General features: G+C 44.9%; 1 protein-coding gene across 2 annotated transcripts in view; it reads right to left on the bottom strand.

The window, feature by feature from the left end:
- Ars2 (arsenic resistance protein 2) overlaps nt 1-15,916 on the bottom strand; it is an 842,642-nt gene that overhangs the window by 543,902 nt on the left and 282,824 nt on the right. For both annotated transcript variants that reach the window (XM_080275726.1, XM_080275727.1), the window contains one exon: nt 11,956-12,059. In XM_080275726.1, coding sequence (XP_080131852.1) covers nt 11,956-12,059 — 104 coding nt within the window. The remainder of the gene's footprint in view (nt 1-11,955; nt 12,060-15,916) is intronic.

The raw sequence follows: 15,916 nt of genomic DNA, 5'->3' as shown, positions 1-15,916 counted from the left end.
ATGCTTCTTATTCAGCAACCTCACTGAGGAAGCCCTCAAAAACAGATGCAAAGACAACAGAAGCTGTGTCACCGTCATCGTCATCTTTGAGGGAAGGGCCAGGCTGTGGCTCAGGCTCTTATTGGCAGGTTAAGCAGCATGTGATCAACTGCTGGTGACACTGATTTAAATGGTTGTCATGCATTTTCTTATAACAGGCAACTGCCTTATCGATATTTAAAACAGTTTCATTACACCTTGTTTCATTTCTATCACTCGCTTTGATCTTTTCTTTGGCCACATCCACAAATCCAAGCACTTCACTTAACACTTCATGGATGGATTAAGAGTTTCAACCACATTTTCCACATTTGCCTTCCTTTCATTTTCTAGCCTAGCCACATTCTCATAATCTTAGATAATATCACTGATCACTGCCTCCGCGGCCTCTTGTTGCTGATCATTAACAACTTCCATTACGTCTTGTGGTGTAACTTCATCAAAACCGGGGACCTGGCGAGAAATTTCCACAACCTGAGCCAGTTCTTGGTCGAGTGGTTGTATAGGTCCAGGCTGGCAAGGCAGGTCTGGCAGGATACGGCGCCAAGCATGCATTATTGTTGCAACACTAATTTGATGCCAGGCCTTCAGTAATGCATCAACAGAATGCTTTATGTTAAATTGATGCCAAAATTCAGCAACACTCAGCACTGCTTGAAGGACTGTGCAATCGTGAGTCTATTCTGGCGTTTCATCATCACTGGCTGTCTTGCCGTTTTCGTCTGCCGGTCCATCACCCACAGCAGGAGCCTCGATCTCCTGCAGCTCCTCCATTTCAGGCGTGTCACTTGTAACTAATGACAGGAAGCGCTGGTACAGTATTTTCTGGTAAGAGTGAATGCAAGAGTGTGGAGAGGGTGGGGGAATGGAGTCTCGGACCATCACTTAGTGATGGCCAAGGTAGAGCTGCAAAGAAAGTGGTTGAGGAGACAAATGGGAAGACAGGAGGAAGCAACTCCTGTGAGAAGAGTGGAGAAATTGCAAGATAGTGGGAAAATGACAGAGTATAAGAGCATAGTGGAAGAAAGACTGGGAAGGTATGAGCTAGAGCAGATGGAAGGTGTGGAAGACGTATGTAAGATATTTACGGAAGAGATAGGCGCAGCGTGTGAGGCGGTTTGTAGAGTGAGGAGGAGATGCAAGGGTGTTCAAGGGACAGCATGGTGGAATGATGAGGTGAAACGAGCTGTGGAACAAAAGAAGAAGGCATTTAGTGAATGGTTAGCGAGTAGAGGTAGGGGAGAAGATGAGAGAGAGAAGAGAGAGGTATATGTGAGCAGGAGAAGGGAGGTTAAGAGACTGGTGAAGGAGAGTAAAAAGAAAGTGGATGAGGAGTTTGGGAGGAATCTGAGTGTGAAATGGAGGGAGAGTAAGAAATTGTTTTGGAAGGAGAAGAAAGTAAGGCAGTGTGATAAGGGAAATAGTAGGGGAGTGAAAGATAGGAATAATAGATGTTGGTGGAGAGGAGACAGAAACTGAGGAGATGGAAGGAGCACTTTGAGGATTGGTTGAATGTGGAGAGTGAGAGCAGTGCGAGTATAAGAGGTTGGGAAATGGCTGGGAGAAGAAGAGATGAGAAGAGGGAGGAAGAGATCAGTAGGGCGGAAGTAGTGGAAGCGATGAAGAATATTAAGTTGGGAAAGGCCCCAGGAATTGATGGAGTGTGTGGTGAAATCCTTAGGTATGGGGGTGAGATTGTTGTGGAGTGGATATGGAAGTTGTATAGATTGGCTTGGGAAGAGGGAAGGGTTCCAGAGGACTGGAAATCAGGTATAATTGTTCCTTTATACAAAGGAAAAGGAGAGAGAGAAGTATGTGGTAACCATAGGGGTATTTGCCTACTTAGTGTGACTGGTAAAATATATGGTAGAATACTCATTGATAGGGTTACGCATATGACAGAGGAGCTAGTTGGAGAAGAACAAGGGGGATTTAGGAAGGGAAAAGGGTGAGTAGATCAAATATTTGTTCTAAGATGTTTAGTGGAGAAGTATCTAGAGAAGGGAAGGAAAGTGTATGCTGCCTTCATGGACTTGGAGAAAGCTTATGACAGAATAGATGGGCAAGGTATGTGGAAGGTATTAAGAATATATGGAGTGGAGGGGAAATTGTTGAGTGCTGTGAAGAGTATGTAAGAGGGAGCTAGGGTTACGGTGCGAGTGGATGGTGAGCTGAGTGAGTTCTTTGATCTCAATGTGGGACTGAAACAGGGTTGTGTGATGTCTCCATGGCTGTTTAATATATACATGGATGGGGTTGTAAAGGAGGTGCAGGGTAGGGCAGTGGATGTGGGGGTGGCTCTAGTGAATGAGGGTGAGATTTGGAAGCTTCTGGTGTTGCTGTTTGCTGATGATACAGTATTGTTGAGTGAAGATGAATGGGAGTTGCAAGGTCTGGTGAACGAATTTGGGACAGTGTGTCAGAAGAGGAATCTGAAAGTTAATGTAAACAAAAGAAAAGTTATGGTGTTTGAGAGGAATGAAGTCACAGAGTGTGCAGTGAGGTTGGATGGTGAGGATATGGAGAATGTGAGTGCATTCAAGTACTTGGGTAGTGTGATGAGTAAGGATGGAACTTTGGGGGATGAAGTGCGTGAAAGGGTACAGCAGGGAAGAAAGGTTGTTGGTTCACTGAAAGCAGTGATGAGAAATAGGGAGGTGAGTATGGAAGTTAAGAAGTCACTGCATGATAGTATTGTGATCCCTACCCTGACGTATGGAAGCGAGGCATGGACCTTGCAAGAGGGGAACAAGTCAAGAGTGAGAGCAGTGGAAATGAGTTACCTGAGAGGAGCATGTGGAGTGACATGGAGGGACAGGTTGACGAATGAAGAAGTGAAGGAACGCTGTGGGGTGGATGTGGATGTGGTTGAGAAGATTAGGAGAAATACACTGAGATGGTTTGGACATGTGAAGAGAATGGAGAATAAAAGACTGACTAAGAGGGCGTATGTAGGTGAGGTGGAGGGAGGGAGAGGGAGAGGTAGACCGAAGATGAGGTGGAGGGATGGAGTTGAGAGGTATATGAGGGAGGGGGGGGGTGAGTTGTGGGGAGGGTAGTCAAATGGTGGGTGACAGAGCGAATTGGAGGTGTTTTGTCAGCGGCCACCCTTTGCGGGATTAGGTCGTCGGGCTATAGATAGATAGATAGAAGAGTGAATGGTGATTTGAGTGATGAGTTTTCCGTGAATGTTAGTGTGCATCACGGGTCAGTTTTGAGTCCCACGTTGTTTATCATGGTACTTGAAGCCCTCTCACGTGACTTTAGAAACGGACTCCCGTGGGAGATATTGCATGCCGATGATTTAGTGTTGATTGCAGAGATCAAAAGGGAGGCGGAGGAAAGGTTTAGGAAGTGGAGAGATGGTATGGGACACAAGGGCTTAAGGGTAAATGCAGATAAAACAAAAGTGATGATATCTAGGGTTGGTGGCGTTAATGTAAAAGACGAGGGAGCGTGGCCATATGCAGTTTGCCACAAGGTCGTGGGAAGTAATTCTATCTTGTGCAGTGTTTGTGATAAATGGGTGCACAAGATATGTAGTAGTATCAGAGGTAGACTGCGAGACAATGCTGATTTTATGTGTCCAGCGTGTCGGGGAGAGCAAGCGGAGTTTGTCAGGCGTGAAAGGACTGAACTTGCTAGTGAATCTCTGGAGTGTGTGAAAGAGTTTTGTTATTTGGGAGACATGTTATGTGCTGGAGGTGGGGCTGGAGCTAGCTCTATGGCTAGGGTGAGAAGTGGTTGGAAGAAGTTCAGGGAGCTCTTGCCTCTTCTGACACTGAGAGGGCTCTCCCTACATGCTAGGGGGTCTTTGTATGCAGCATGTGTTAGGAGTGTAATGCTGTATGGTAGTGAGACCTGGGCAGTAAAGGAGGAGGATATTCGCAGGCTCAGACATACAGAAATGACAATGATTAGGTGGATGTGTAGTGCATCCCTGCTTGCAAGTTCCAGGGGGGCTGGGCTTACAATGGAAGAGTTGAGAGGTAGGATGGGACTGGAATGTATTGGTGTTGTGATGAGGAGTGGTAGATTGCGATGGTTTGGACATGTGGAGAGGATGGGGGATGATAAATGGGTGAGGAAGGTGAGAAGTGTTAATATTGGGATGGGGTTATGAGGGGAAAACCAAGAAAGACATGGGACAAGGTCATTAAGTGTGACCTCAGGGTTAAGGAACTGAACAGGGAGGCTGAAATGTATCGTGCAGCGTGGAAAGCCGCCATTAGGTGACCAAGGCCAACGCATGCAAGCATGTTGGAGCCTTTAAAAACAAAACGAAACGAAACATAACCTTAGTGTTAGCAATAATTATTTTATCAAGGGGCTGGAGCAGTGAAGTTGTATTCGGTGGGAAAAACAGAACTTTTACTTGTGGGTGACGAGATGCAAGTTGCTGTGGGTGGCAAGGAGCATTGTAGAGTACCAGAAGAACCTTGAAGGGGATGCCTTTGCTCCTGAAAAAGGCACGTGGATCCTTGACACACTGGTCAAACCAATCAATCACAATGTCGCTCGTTGCCCATGCTTTGGCCTGCTGATGTCAGTACACACCACTCTCACTCATGTCCTGGAGGTTCTTAAAAGCATATGGCTTCTTAGCTTTATGAACAACATAAGGATACATCTTGAATGAGCCTTCAGCATTAGTGCAGAGGATGATTATATACCTACACTTGTCTCGCTTCCAACCAAGGGCCTTCTTCTGTTGCTTGGCGATGTATGCACGGCAAGAGTTTCCATTGTAGATTGGTCTCATCCATGTTAAAGATTGTAAATGGAGTGTAGCCACCATCTTCCATCACTGCCTTAAGTTCTGTGGAGAATTCCACAGCTGCTGCTCTGTCTCCCGATGCCCTCTCCCCAGTTGCGTGGATGTTCCTAATGCCTTTCCTTTTAAAAAAACTGCAAAACCAACCCAGACTAGCTTGAAAGTGCATGTCTGCAACACCAAGGCATTTGCAGGCCACAGTGTGGAAGGTCTTGGCTTTCGCACGAAGTAATGGTCCATCCACTGGTATGTTCAGCCTAGCCTGGTGGTGGATGAACATATTAAGGCATCTCTCTGTCCAGATAAGGGCTTCATTCGGACAGCAGCGGTGCTTATCCACTTTCCCAGATCCATAAGCTTTTACACACTTCATGATCTTATCCTTACTTTTGTAGACAATGCGTACTGTGGACTCATTCAGACCCCGCTCCTTGGCTATCTTGGACCTCCTCTCACCGTTGTCTATCCTCTGAATCAGCTCTATTTTCTGGGAGTAGCTCAGTTATGGCTTCTGCTTCAGTCCTTTCCTGGATGAAGAACTCTTTGCCTGATTGTTCTCAGCCATGGTGAAGCACGAATAAGGCAGGAAAACACAAAATGGCAGGGATGATGCTTGCAGCTAGGTGTACACATGTAAACTAAAAATCCCGCTTGGTAGGCCTACTTGCAGTACTGGCCATTAGGTGTAGGTGGTATAAGTGGAGAAAGCATTGTTTTGATTGGCTGCACAATCACAAGAACTGTGTGATTAAATATGATTGGCTTCCACTTGCGAGTTGCAGCTACAATACCGTTGGTTAAGCATCTCCTCAGAAACATGCCATTTTCTAGTGGAAAAATGTGAGTTAAAGCATTTTCTGAGAGTTTGTTGATAATGTTAACTTAGATAAGGACACCATGAGTCAGATAATTCACAAGTTAGTAGTCAATGAGTTATGCGAGTTCACTTAGGGATGCCTGGGCACACTGCCAATGGAAATACAAACTGAGGGAGGCATATATGACTGACTAGGTAACTCTTGTATTGGAGAGCTAGACTGAAAAGAGGTGACAAGTGTGCTACAAGATGGGTGCTATGTACTCAACATAACTGAGGAAAGATACAGGCAGGCAGTTTAGAGGGGCAGTGGTCATCATAATAGCCATTGTAGGAGCAGCAGCTCAAGAATATGAAAGGGTGCATGGGAGATGCACATATGGCATGGCAAATGCAGCAATGGAGAGGATACAGGATTTCAGGGTGGCAATGAACGTGATTGTGTGCAAGACACTTTTTTGGAAGAGAGAAAGTGGGCTGATTACAGTACATAAGACTCTGTGAGCAAGAGTAGCATGACATTCTAATTTCCTGGTCAGGAGGGCTGACAGGAGGATAGTGAGGGATGTTAAAGATATAGGGAGCAAAGAGCGTGTTCAGCAACACAGGTTACTGATATGTAATGTGATAAAAGAGCCGATTGTGAAGAAATGGACCTATACACCCAGGAGGAAAATATGTAAGCAGTAAGAGATGCCATCTACTGGGAGATGAGTAAAGTAGTGGCCGAACTGAGCTATAAACAGAAGTGTTAATGAAAAGTACAGAGCTCTCAAGTACAATCTCTTGAGAGTTACTGATTCAGTGTGTGGAAGGACAAGGGGCCCACCAAGATACAAGTTAACATGGTGGTGGGATGAGGATGTAGAAGTTGCATATAAAAAAAGAAGAAAAACTTTTCTAGGAAAAGAAAAGGGGTGGTAACAGAGAGGAATACTTGGCTGCCAAGCATACAGTCTGAAAAGAGGTATACAGAGCTAAATCTGAGTTTCAGAGAACTTTACTGGATAGCCTTAATGGTGCTGAAAGGAAAAATTCAGTATTTATCTGTCAAATCAGAAAGAAAACAGAAATATCACAGGTGAGTACTGTGTGAAAAATGAAGAAAAATAGTGGCGGACAGAGGGGATATCAGATATTAAAGTTGCATGGAGAGAGCATTATACTGCAACCAGTTGCTGAATGAGGAGTCTGACTGGAACAGGGAAGGTTTGGAGTCAGTGGATCCTGTTTTGGCCCTTGACTTTTGACTGATGCTGCTACTGTGAGCAGGGCAATAAACAGGATGTACTTTGGGAAGGTGGTGGATGTGCTTGGGTTGACTGCTGAAATGTTGAAGGCCTTAGGAGGTACTGGTGTGGCTTTAACCACAGAGTTAATAAATGTCATTATACATGAATGTGTTATTCCAGATGACTGGTTGAAGAGTGTGTTCTAAATGTGTATAAGGGGAAGCATCATACCCTGGAAAAAGGAAATCACACAGGTATAAGACTCTTCACATGGTAGGTGGTGGTGACCATCATCCACTCACTTGATGTAGTGATGCCTACTTCTTCCTTCACCTTTATCATACTTTTAGTGTCTGCCCTCCTCTCTTCCTATTTCCCCTATTTTTCCTGTCACTTTTTATTACACTTCTTTCCTTTTCTGATGGCTGTACATTGAATGACAAGCCTGATGGTTTCCTGTAAGCCAGGAAACCATTTACATCGCTGGGTGGTAACCATATAAACAACTCATATGTGTTCCCTGTGTATCAACAAGTGGGTTGGCAAAGGGTTGGTTAGTCCCCCCCATCCCCCGGGAAAACAACTTACTCAAACGGCCATCCCTTAAGGGATTATGGTGTCTGGCTATGGATATGCCACGGCTATATAAAACTCTTGAATCATATAATGAATGTTACACAGAGTTGATGATGATGATGATGACGAAGAATATGATACAGAAAGTCCTGAATGGTATGACAAGGGAAAAATAATCTCATGATTATCCAGACATCCACAATCCAGGCAACCTATTACCCAAACGCTGTGATCTGGCTGTTAAAAAAACAATATTCGTACATTTTTCCATTCTATTCAGACAAAATGCTTGCATACGGGTAGAAATTATGGCCATATGGACATTTTCACCCAGCTGGGCAGGAATAACCTGGTGGCGCCACGCTGTCTGGCTAGATAGTTCACCAAGTGTCAACTAGAGATCCCCTCGGTCATTCCCAGTTCCCGTGTGGCAACCATATGGCGCACAGCTCCTCTCAGACAGTTGTTATGGCAGCACACGTGGAGGCTTTTGTGTTCCCCACCTGCTTCAGGCCTTGCTATTTCTTGCATACCTCTTCCAAGAGTGTGTGATGATGGACCCTCCTCCAGGGAAACAGAAGAGGGTAGTGCTGACTCTGGAGAAGTGGGAGATCCTATGTAAGATTGATGCGGGATGGTCGAATCGTGAGTGCTGGCATTGATTTTATTCTAGCTTACTGTACTGTACAGTAAAGCCTCAAGTTTAGCGCCATCTTTGTTTGTGGTTTCATGGTTAGCAATGGCCTGCAAATATTCCCAAACACTGGGTTTTGCCCAAAAATCCCTCCATTCATGATGAGAAAAATGTAAAACCTGCTCGAAGATGAATAGTTCTCAGGGTTTGTGAAGGAGCAGCAGACAGAAGGGATGCAGCACAGGATGGATGAGTTGCATGGAAAGGCAGAAGAGGGTGAAGGTGCCAGAGGTGGCGAGGCATAATAGCCTCACCACCTGCCTTGGAAATAACACTCCCATCCCTTCCATTAAGCACCTCACTCCAGCCTTGCAAGTGAGTTTCCTTGCCTATTTTGTACTTTGTATGAATACTAGTTTCTTTTCAGGTGTGATCAGTAAATTTTACATTGCATAAATGGGTTTTAGGGGGAGCTGGCAAGGGACCCAGAACCAATTAGCCTATTTCCCATAGGATCATGCTCAAACTTTAGTGGTTTCATGGTTCGTGGTTCTTTTTATGGAACCAACTGGGAGCGAAACTTGGGGGTTTACTGTACTACGATTTTATTCAATTTTTCCTTGATAATATTCCATTTTACCATTATGTTTTGTATGCCCACAGCATTTTCTTGTGTAGCCAGTTTTACCAGGTTTTTTTTTTTTCCATGCCACTGCAGGGCGTGGCCCTGCAGTGGTGATTGCTTGTCTGTGGTTGATGGGTCTGCTTGATCATGGTAATTGCTTGGCTGTGGTTTATATGTCTGCTTGACCTGATAGTGATAAACAACAGGAACAAGCATTGTACAATGTACTGTAGTGGCCTTTTACACTGGCTTTCAAAGTCAGGTTATATACAAAGGGGGTGGGGAGGTGGAGGTGGGTGGTGGTAAGGCCAGGAGGGGGTGTATGGGGATGGAGGGATCGGAAGAGACCACCAGCAGACACAAAGGAAGGGTCCCAGTGTAGTACATGGACATCGAGGGAGGGTAAGGGGAAAATACTCTTCCTTCAGATGACTGGAGGAGGGGGATAACATGGGGGGGATCCACATCGGAGGGGTGGAGGATGCATGAGGAGGGTGTGGGAGGGGTGGAGGTGGTGGTAAGAAAGGAGGGAGGTAGGGTAGTAACAATGTAGTGGGGTAGAGGAACGTGGCATGAGGGAGGTGGAGGTACACCCCTCACAACCTGGGTACTGACATGGATCCTCCCACCCGCGTGTCCAACACTTAGCTCTGGTTAGTTAGAAGCCATCTACGTCACAGCCGGGGTGTAGCAAGCTGCCGCCAGTTTTCTGTGGAAGTTGCTAGATCGACGTTCCTTGTTCATTTAAAAAATTGTGAAAAAAATGTCAGTTGTCGAGCTTAGTACTTTAGAGGTTAAGAAACAACGTTGTGGGCTTCTGGCTTTTAGTTCCTTCTTCCTTACATTAAAATGAATAAAAAAAGGTCTTTACATTGAAAATGCAGGTACTGTATTTAAAAAAAAATAAAAAATAAAAAATCAGAGAAATGTTAGTTAATCCTATGTAGCAAACTAAGCTTTTAAATGAATGCCAGTGTTATCAATGTGATGCAGCCAGATGCAGCTACAGGTAAGGAAATGTTCTACTTCTCATGTCCTTGTGTTACCTACTCAAGACTTTTTGCCTACCCTAACAGTTTATATAGATGCAGGTGTATCAGCTCACTTCCCATGGCAATGGGTCTCTCTTCTCTTTACATCTAAGTACTGTTTAGTCTCAGAGGTCATCCAAGGGAATCAGAATATGTCTATGCCAATGCTTGTTGTGGACTGCACTAGAAAAAACAAGGTTAAACCAAGACAAATATTTTTTAAGGGCTTCTTTTCGTTTTAGAAATGGACTCCCATTGGAGAGTATGTATGCTGATGACTGGTGTTATGTGCAGAAAATGAGAGAGGAAAGATTTAGGAAGAGGGCAAATGGAATGAGATGCAATGGTTAGAGAGTACGGTAAACATGGATAAAACAAAAGTGATGATATCTAGGGCTGGTGGCTGTACTGGCAAAGCAAAGGGAGTGTGGCCTTGTGCAGTGTGCCACAAGAGCGTGGGAAATAATTCTATCTTCTGCAGTGTTACCACAGAAGTAACTTTTTGTAAGGAATGGGTTGTTTGTTTGTTTTTTTGTCTTGTACCCTTCTTTTACATAAAAATAAAGAAACCAAAGATATATACAGTAGTGAACAGAGATTCTAAAAGGTGGACTTCATAAATATAAACAGTGTTAAGATGGCATCATGGAAGAGGTAACTTTTTGTAAGGAAGAGGTTGTTTGTTTATTTTCTTGTCTTGTACCCTTCTTTTACATAAAAACAGAGAAACCTAATACAGATATACAGTACTGAATAGAGATTCTGAAAGCTGAGTGTGTATTTGGGTGAAAACTACTCATACCAGGCAATCTTTCTGTAGTCTTTGTTGAGACATACTTCTTTTCTCAGAACTGCCCTTCCAGAATTAGGGTGCGTCTTTCACACTGCAGCATCTAATATGCTGTGAAATATGGTAGTCATAAGTGGGTGAATAAGGGATGTAGTGGTACTACAGGTAGGATGCAAAACACTGCTGATTTCTTGCATCTGGTCTGTCAGGGAGTTCAAGTAGAGACTGAGAGGCAAAAAAGGATTTAGCTTGCTGGAGAGTCTCTTAAGTGTGTGGAGGAGTTTTGCTACTTGGCTGACATGTTAGGTGGTGGAGGTGAAACTGATGCATGCTTGGAGGAAGTTCAGGGAGCTGTTGCCTCTCCAGACACTGAGAAGGCTATCCCTCCATGGTATGGGGTCTTTGTATGCAGCATGTGTTAGGACTGTAATGTTGTACAAGAAAGAGATCTGGACAATAAAGGAAGAGGATATTCAAACAAAAGAAATGATAATGATTATAAGAATTTGTGGTGTGCCTTGAATGAGAGGCCTGGGTGGGGGAGGGGGGTTAGGACTGCAATTGAAAAGTTGAGAGGAAGGATGAAGCTTGAATGCATTAGTGTTGTGATGATAAGGGGTATATTGATATGATTCAGGCACAATAATGGATGGAAGATGACAACTAGGTGCAGAAGGTGAGAGGTTTGAACACTAAGGGAAGGACTATGACCGGCAAACCGAAAAAGACCTGGGATATGGTCACAGAATCTGACCACAGGGATAAGTCACTGAACAGGGAGATTGCCAGGCTGCCTGAGATCGAGATGCATTTAGACCTGCTGTTAGGTGACCAAAGCTGACTGAATCAAGCAAGCTGAAGCCTTTATTAACAAATTAAAATAAAACTGGCCCTTCAACGTCCATAAGAATGACTTCTACAATGCAAGAACTCTTGATGGCTCTTAGCTAGGGAAGCAATTGCCATTCTAGTGAAAATCTAAGTAACACTGCTTTTGGGTCATAAAATATCTATCTATCTGTCTACCTATTGTGAAATTCCTCAATACTGCCACAACACCACTTCTTAGAAGGGGCCATAAGCCTCCATGGAATGACAGGACAAATTACTGAGAAGACTGTGAGGAGAAGTCCAACGAAGAGATAAGACTGATAGATTATGCAGAAAGTCAAAATTAATAGACTATAACATCCGTGCATTAAAAAAGGGTTCTTCTGAATCAAAGTGAACTGATTTTTCAGCATATCAAAAGGCACTCTCACTGAAACCTTTAACAAACCCTATTACAAACAGAGATAACCTCAGTGCTCTTGACCCACTTTTATTCCAATACCGAAGTATTCTTTTCAGCTCTAGTGGAGTACAAGGAACTAGATTTAGAAAACAATTCCCCTCTCCATCACACACACACAAACACACACACAAAACAATACTTACTCCTCGCCAAGTATGAATGGTTTCTTGTCTTCATCCTGGTCCTGTGTTTGACCAGGTGCTGGGGCAGGTGGACGTGCTTCCTCCTCTGGGGCCTGATCCAGCACCTGTATGACAAATTACACAAAACACATAAGGCCTTTACATGTATGTACAGTAATCACTCCAATATCCGACGTAATAGAGCCATAGGTAGGTCCGGATATTGGTTCTGTCCGGATATTGGGCCCCAGCTTATGGACTTGTACTTATGGACCCTAACTCAGAGAAACACCTATACAACTCCCTCTGGACATGCATAGCACCTATTTAAGACCCAAATCACACCAATAAGGCACATAAATGACTGAAATAAATGCAAAAGAAACATAAAATGAGGGTTTAGAAGTAGGTTCATACAATAATAAACATTCTGGTGACTAGCTCCAGGACTGGTACTTATGGACCCTAACCTAGCCTAACTCAGAAAAACACCTTCCTACTGCACATGCATAGCTCCTAACACCCTATTCACACCAATAAAGTACATTAAAGAGTGAAATGAGGTAAGTATAGTATGGAAAAAAGTACAGTAACCCCTCCAATATCCGGATCAATAGAGCCATCGGTAGGTTCGGATATTGGTTTCGTCCGGATATTGGGCCCCAGCTTATGGACTTGTACTTATGGACCCTAACTCAGAGAAACACCTATACAACTCCCTCCGGACATGCACAGCACCTATTTAACACCCAAATCACACCAATAAGGCACATAAATGACTGAAATAAATGCAAAAGAAACATAAAATGTGGGTTTAGAAGTATGTTCATACATTAATAAACATTCTGGTACTTATGGACTCTAACCGAACCTAACTCTGAAAAACACATTCCTACTGCACATGCATGAGGTAAATATAGTATGGAAAAAAGGACAGTATGACACATTCTGGTAAGTATAGTATGGAAAAAAGTACAATATGAAACATTCTGGTAAGTATAGTATGGAAAATAGTACAATATGAAACATTCTGCCTACTTACAGCAAGTCCCTGGGCACCTCGATGAATAACCGCCTCCTCTTGGACTCTGACAGTAAGAACGATTTCCTGAAGCACTTGCACTACACTCTTCCTGAAGTCTTGCACTGAACTTAGTCACTAACACACAGAAGTCCGTTCTCTTCACAGTGTTCACTTTAGTCCAAATAATGTTCCATTTAAGTGTTGCACATTAACTTTTCCCAAGTTTTTTAAATTTTCCAAAGCCAAAACAAAGAAGGTTAGTTACGTTAAATTTCTTTTCTACTGAGTTTTTTCTCCCAACTTGAAAACCTTAACACAACACACCGTTTTTTTCACTGCACAACACTCAAAATTCCCGTGTGGTCTAGTGGAGAAGTTCTTGCTGTTTATTCACGGTCAGAGTCCGAGAGTATCACTGGCAGGCGACCAAGGGGTGCATTGCTGGGTCGTGGTGATGGCGTACCGACTACAGAAAACTCTGAAGATAGCCGCAAACTCACATCGAGCGGTGACTCCACTGTAGCTGATGTGCTGGGCTGTGGCTCGGAGCATGAGGGCCTGTCTTGGGAAGGCAACGGACTGGAACCAGGGCTTGGCACAGCGGGGGTCACGGGCCTGAAAAAACTGTCAAGCGTTGACTGACGCAAGGACCGACGATTCTGGCGATTGATGATGTGCTGCCGGAAAGCACGCACTTCCTCCACGAGTCCCAAGGGCCCCATCTCCCTGTCGCAGTCCGGGTGTTCCAGGTAGTCTAGGACAAACTCTAGATGTTCCCGGAGTGCGCTAAGCTTGGGGATGGCTGGAGTAGTGTCCTGCTGAGAGGAGTCCGCATCATCATCGCCTTCGTCATTGGAATCTTCAAGTTCGGGACTGACACCAGCAACCGAAGACGCGATCTCGATATCAGACAACGTCTGATACCCAGGATCGCCCTTGTCGTCGTCCAACCACTCACGAACATCGTCCACATCAACATCGTCGCCGTGCGTACGTAGCCGTGCATGGAAGTCATCCACGTCAAACCCTAAGAAATCGTACTCCACATCTGTTACGAGAAGCAGACGAGACCAACCATTTTCAAGAGTTTTCACAGGGACTTCCTTCCATGCACTAGCCCAGTTGTACAGCGCAGACTTGATGTTGTAGCGGCGAAGATTTTCCAAAGTCCGCTTGCCTCGAGTGTCACGTCCTTCCCTGCGCTCGTCCTCGTCCTCGAGAACAACCATCACCTCGTCCAGGAACTTCCGACGGTACAGGCGCTTTGTTGCCACGATCACTCCTTGGTCCATTGGTTGAATGAGAGCAGTCGTATTAGGTGGCAGAAACATGCACCTAATACGGCCATTTTCAGCAACCAAGTCCTTGTCGCACGGGTGGACAGGTGCATTGTCGAGGAGAAGGAGAGCCTTTACCTGGTCGCGAGGAATTCCCAGTGTCTTCGTCTGGTACTGGATGACCTCCTTGACGAAGTGACGGTGAAACCAGTCTTTGAAAATCACAGCTGTGAACCATGCTTTCAAAGAATGGTACCATACGACAGGAAGGACATCCATCACCCCACGAAGGCACCGAGGCTGCTTTGCACGGCAACAATAACGGGCTTAAGCCGGTGCATGCCGTTAGCATTGGCACAACACAAAGCAGATATCCGTTCCTTAGAAAGTTTGCGGCCAGGTACACGCTTCTCCGTCTCATCGGCTAGAGTGTTCGTTGGCACCGAGCGATAGAATAGGCCAGTTTCGTCAGCGTTATAGACTTGACCGAGAGTGAGGCCCTCCCTGTCGATCAAGCCTTTCACCTTGTGCCGAAACTCGTCCACTCCATCCTCGTTAGCGTCCAATGCTTCGCCATGTGCTTTACGGTTAGTAAGGCCATGTCGTAACTTGAACGCGAAGAGCCAACCCTCGGATGCCTTGAAGTCAAGGGCGTCGTGAAGCCCTGCAAACTTCTCAGCAGCAGCCTTCAGCTCCGTTCCACGTACCATCACACCAGCTGCACATTGCTGTCGATACGAAATCAACGTGGAGCGGTCGATCTCTGCATACTTGGGGGTAAACATAACCTTCCTCTCCACGTTGCGTTTGCTTCTCAACGAGAAGTCAGCCGTGTACTGCATGAGCTTGTCTCGGGAACGCTTGATATTGAACAAAGTCGACCGGGCCAGGTTAAACTCGCGGAGAATGCGTGAAGAAGACCAACCCGCATCAACCTTCTCCAATATCTCCCGTTTCTTCTCCAGAGTCAACACCACTCTCTTCCTTTTCTCAGGAGGCGGGGCCATCATCACACACACTAAGAGTAGGACAGAGAGCAGCAGGAGGCCTTGCAGCAAGTACGGCACCACCACAAAAGCGAGCACGTGGGCAGCCATGGCGAACAACGTAGGTCCAGTTGCGGTGAGAGACAGGCGGGAAGTGGGGAGGATGCAGCGGCGCTCTATCGGACGTCGGAGGAATGACGAACCAAAACAATGCTCTCACGCGGCGTGCGCGGCAAGTTCAAATTACGGACAGAAAAAAATCTTTTTTTTTTTTTTTTTTTTTTTTTTTTGGACCATTTTGGGAATCTTTGATCCCAGGACGATAAGGTTCGGTTAGTGGGGATGTTCGGTTATTGGGCATCCGGATATTACAGTGATTACTGTACAGTATGAAACATTCTTATGTGCGGATAGTGGGGATGTTCGGATATCGGGTGTCCGGATATTAGAGTGATTCCTGTGTGTATATATATATATATATATATATAAATATTCATACAGTATACATACCGGTATATAATTATATACAGTAAAAGTCCTATTACTCGGCAGCTGATTATTCGGTAGATCCGACATTTTGGCAGTTTTGAGAAATAGTCCCATTTACGAAAATCTTTGATTGTTCGGCAGATGTCCGGAATCAACTTGGCAGTCCAGGAATTGTTATCTGTGACTTATAGGCTTTATGTTTCATT

The sequence above is a fragment of the Coenobita brevimanus genome, chromosome 62 (genome assembly GCF_032717465.1).
Source record: "Coenobita brevimanus isolate Jiangsu-jjx chromosome 62, ASM3271746v2, whole genome shotgun sequence".
NCBI classification, from domain to species: Eukaryota; Metazoa; Arthropoda; class Malacostraca; order Decapoda; family Coenobitidae; genus Coenobita; species Coenobita brevimanus.
Note: the sequence above shows the minus strand (reverse complement) of the source record. Positions and strands in the feature narration are given on the sequence as shown.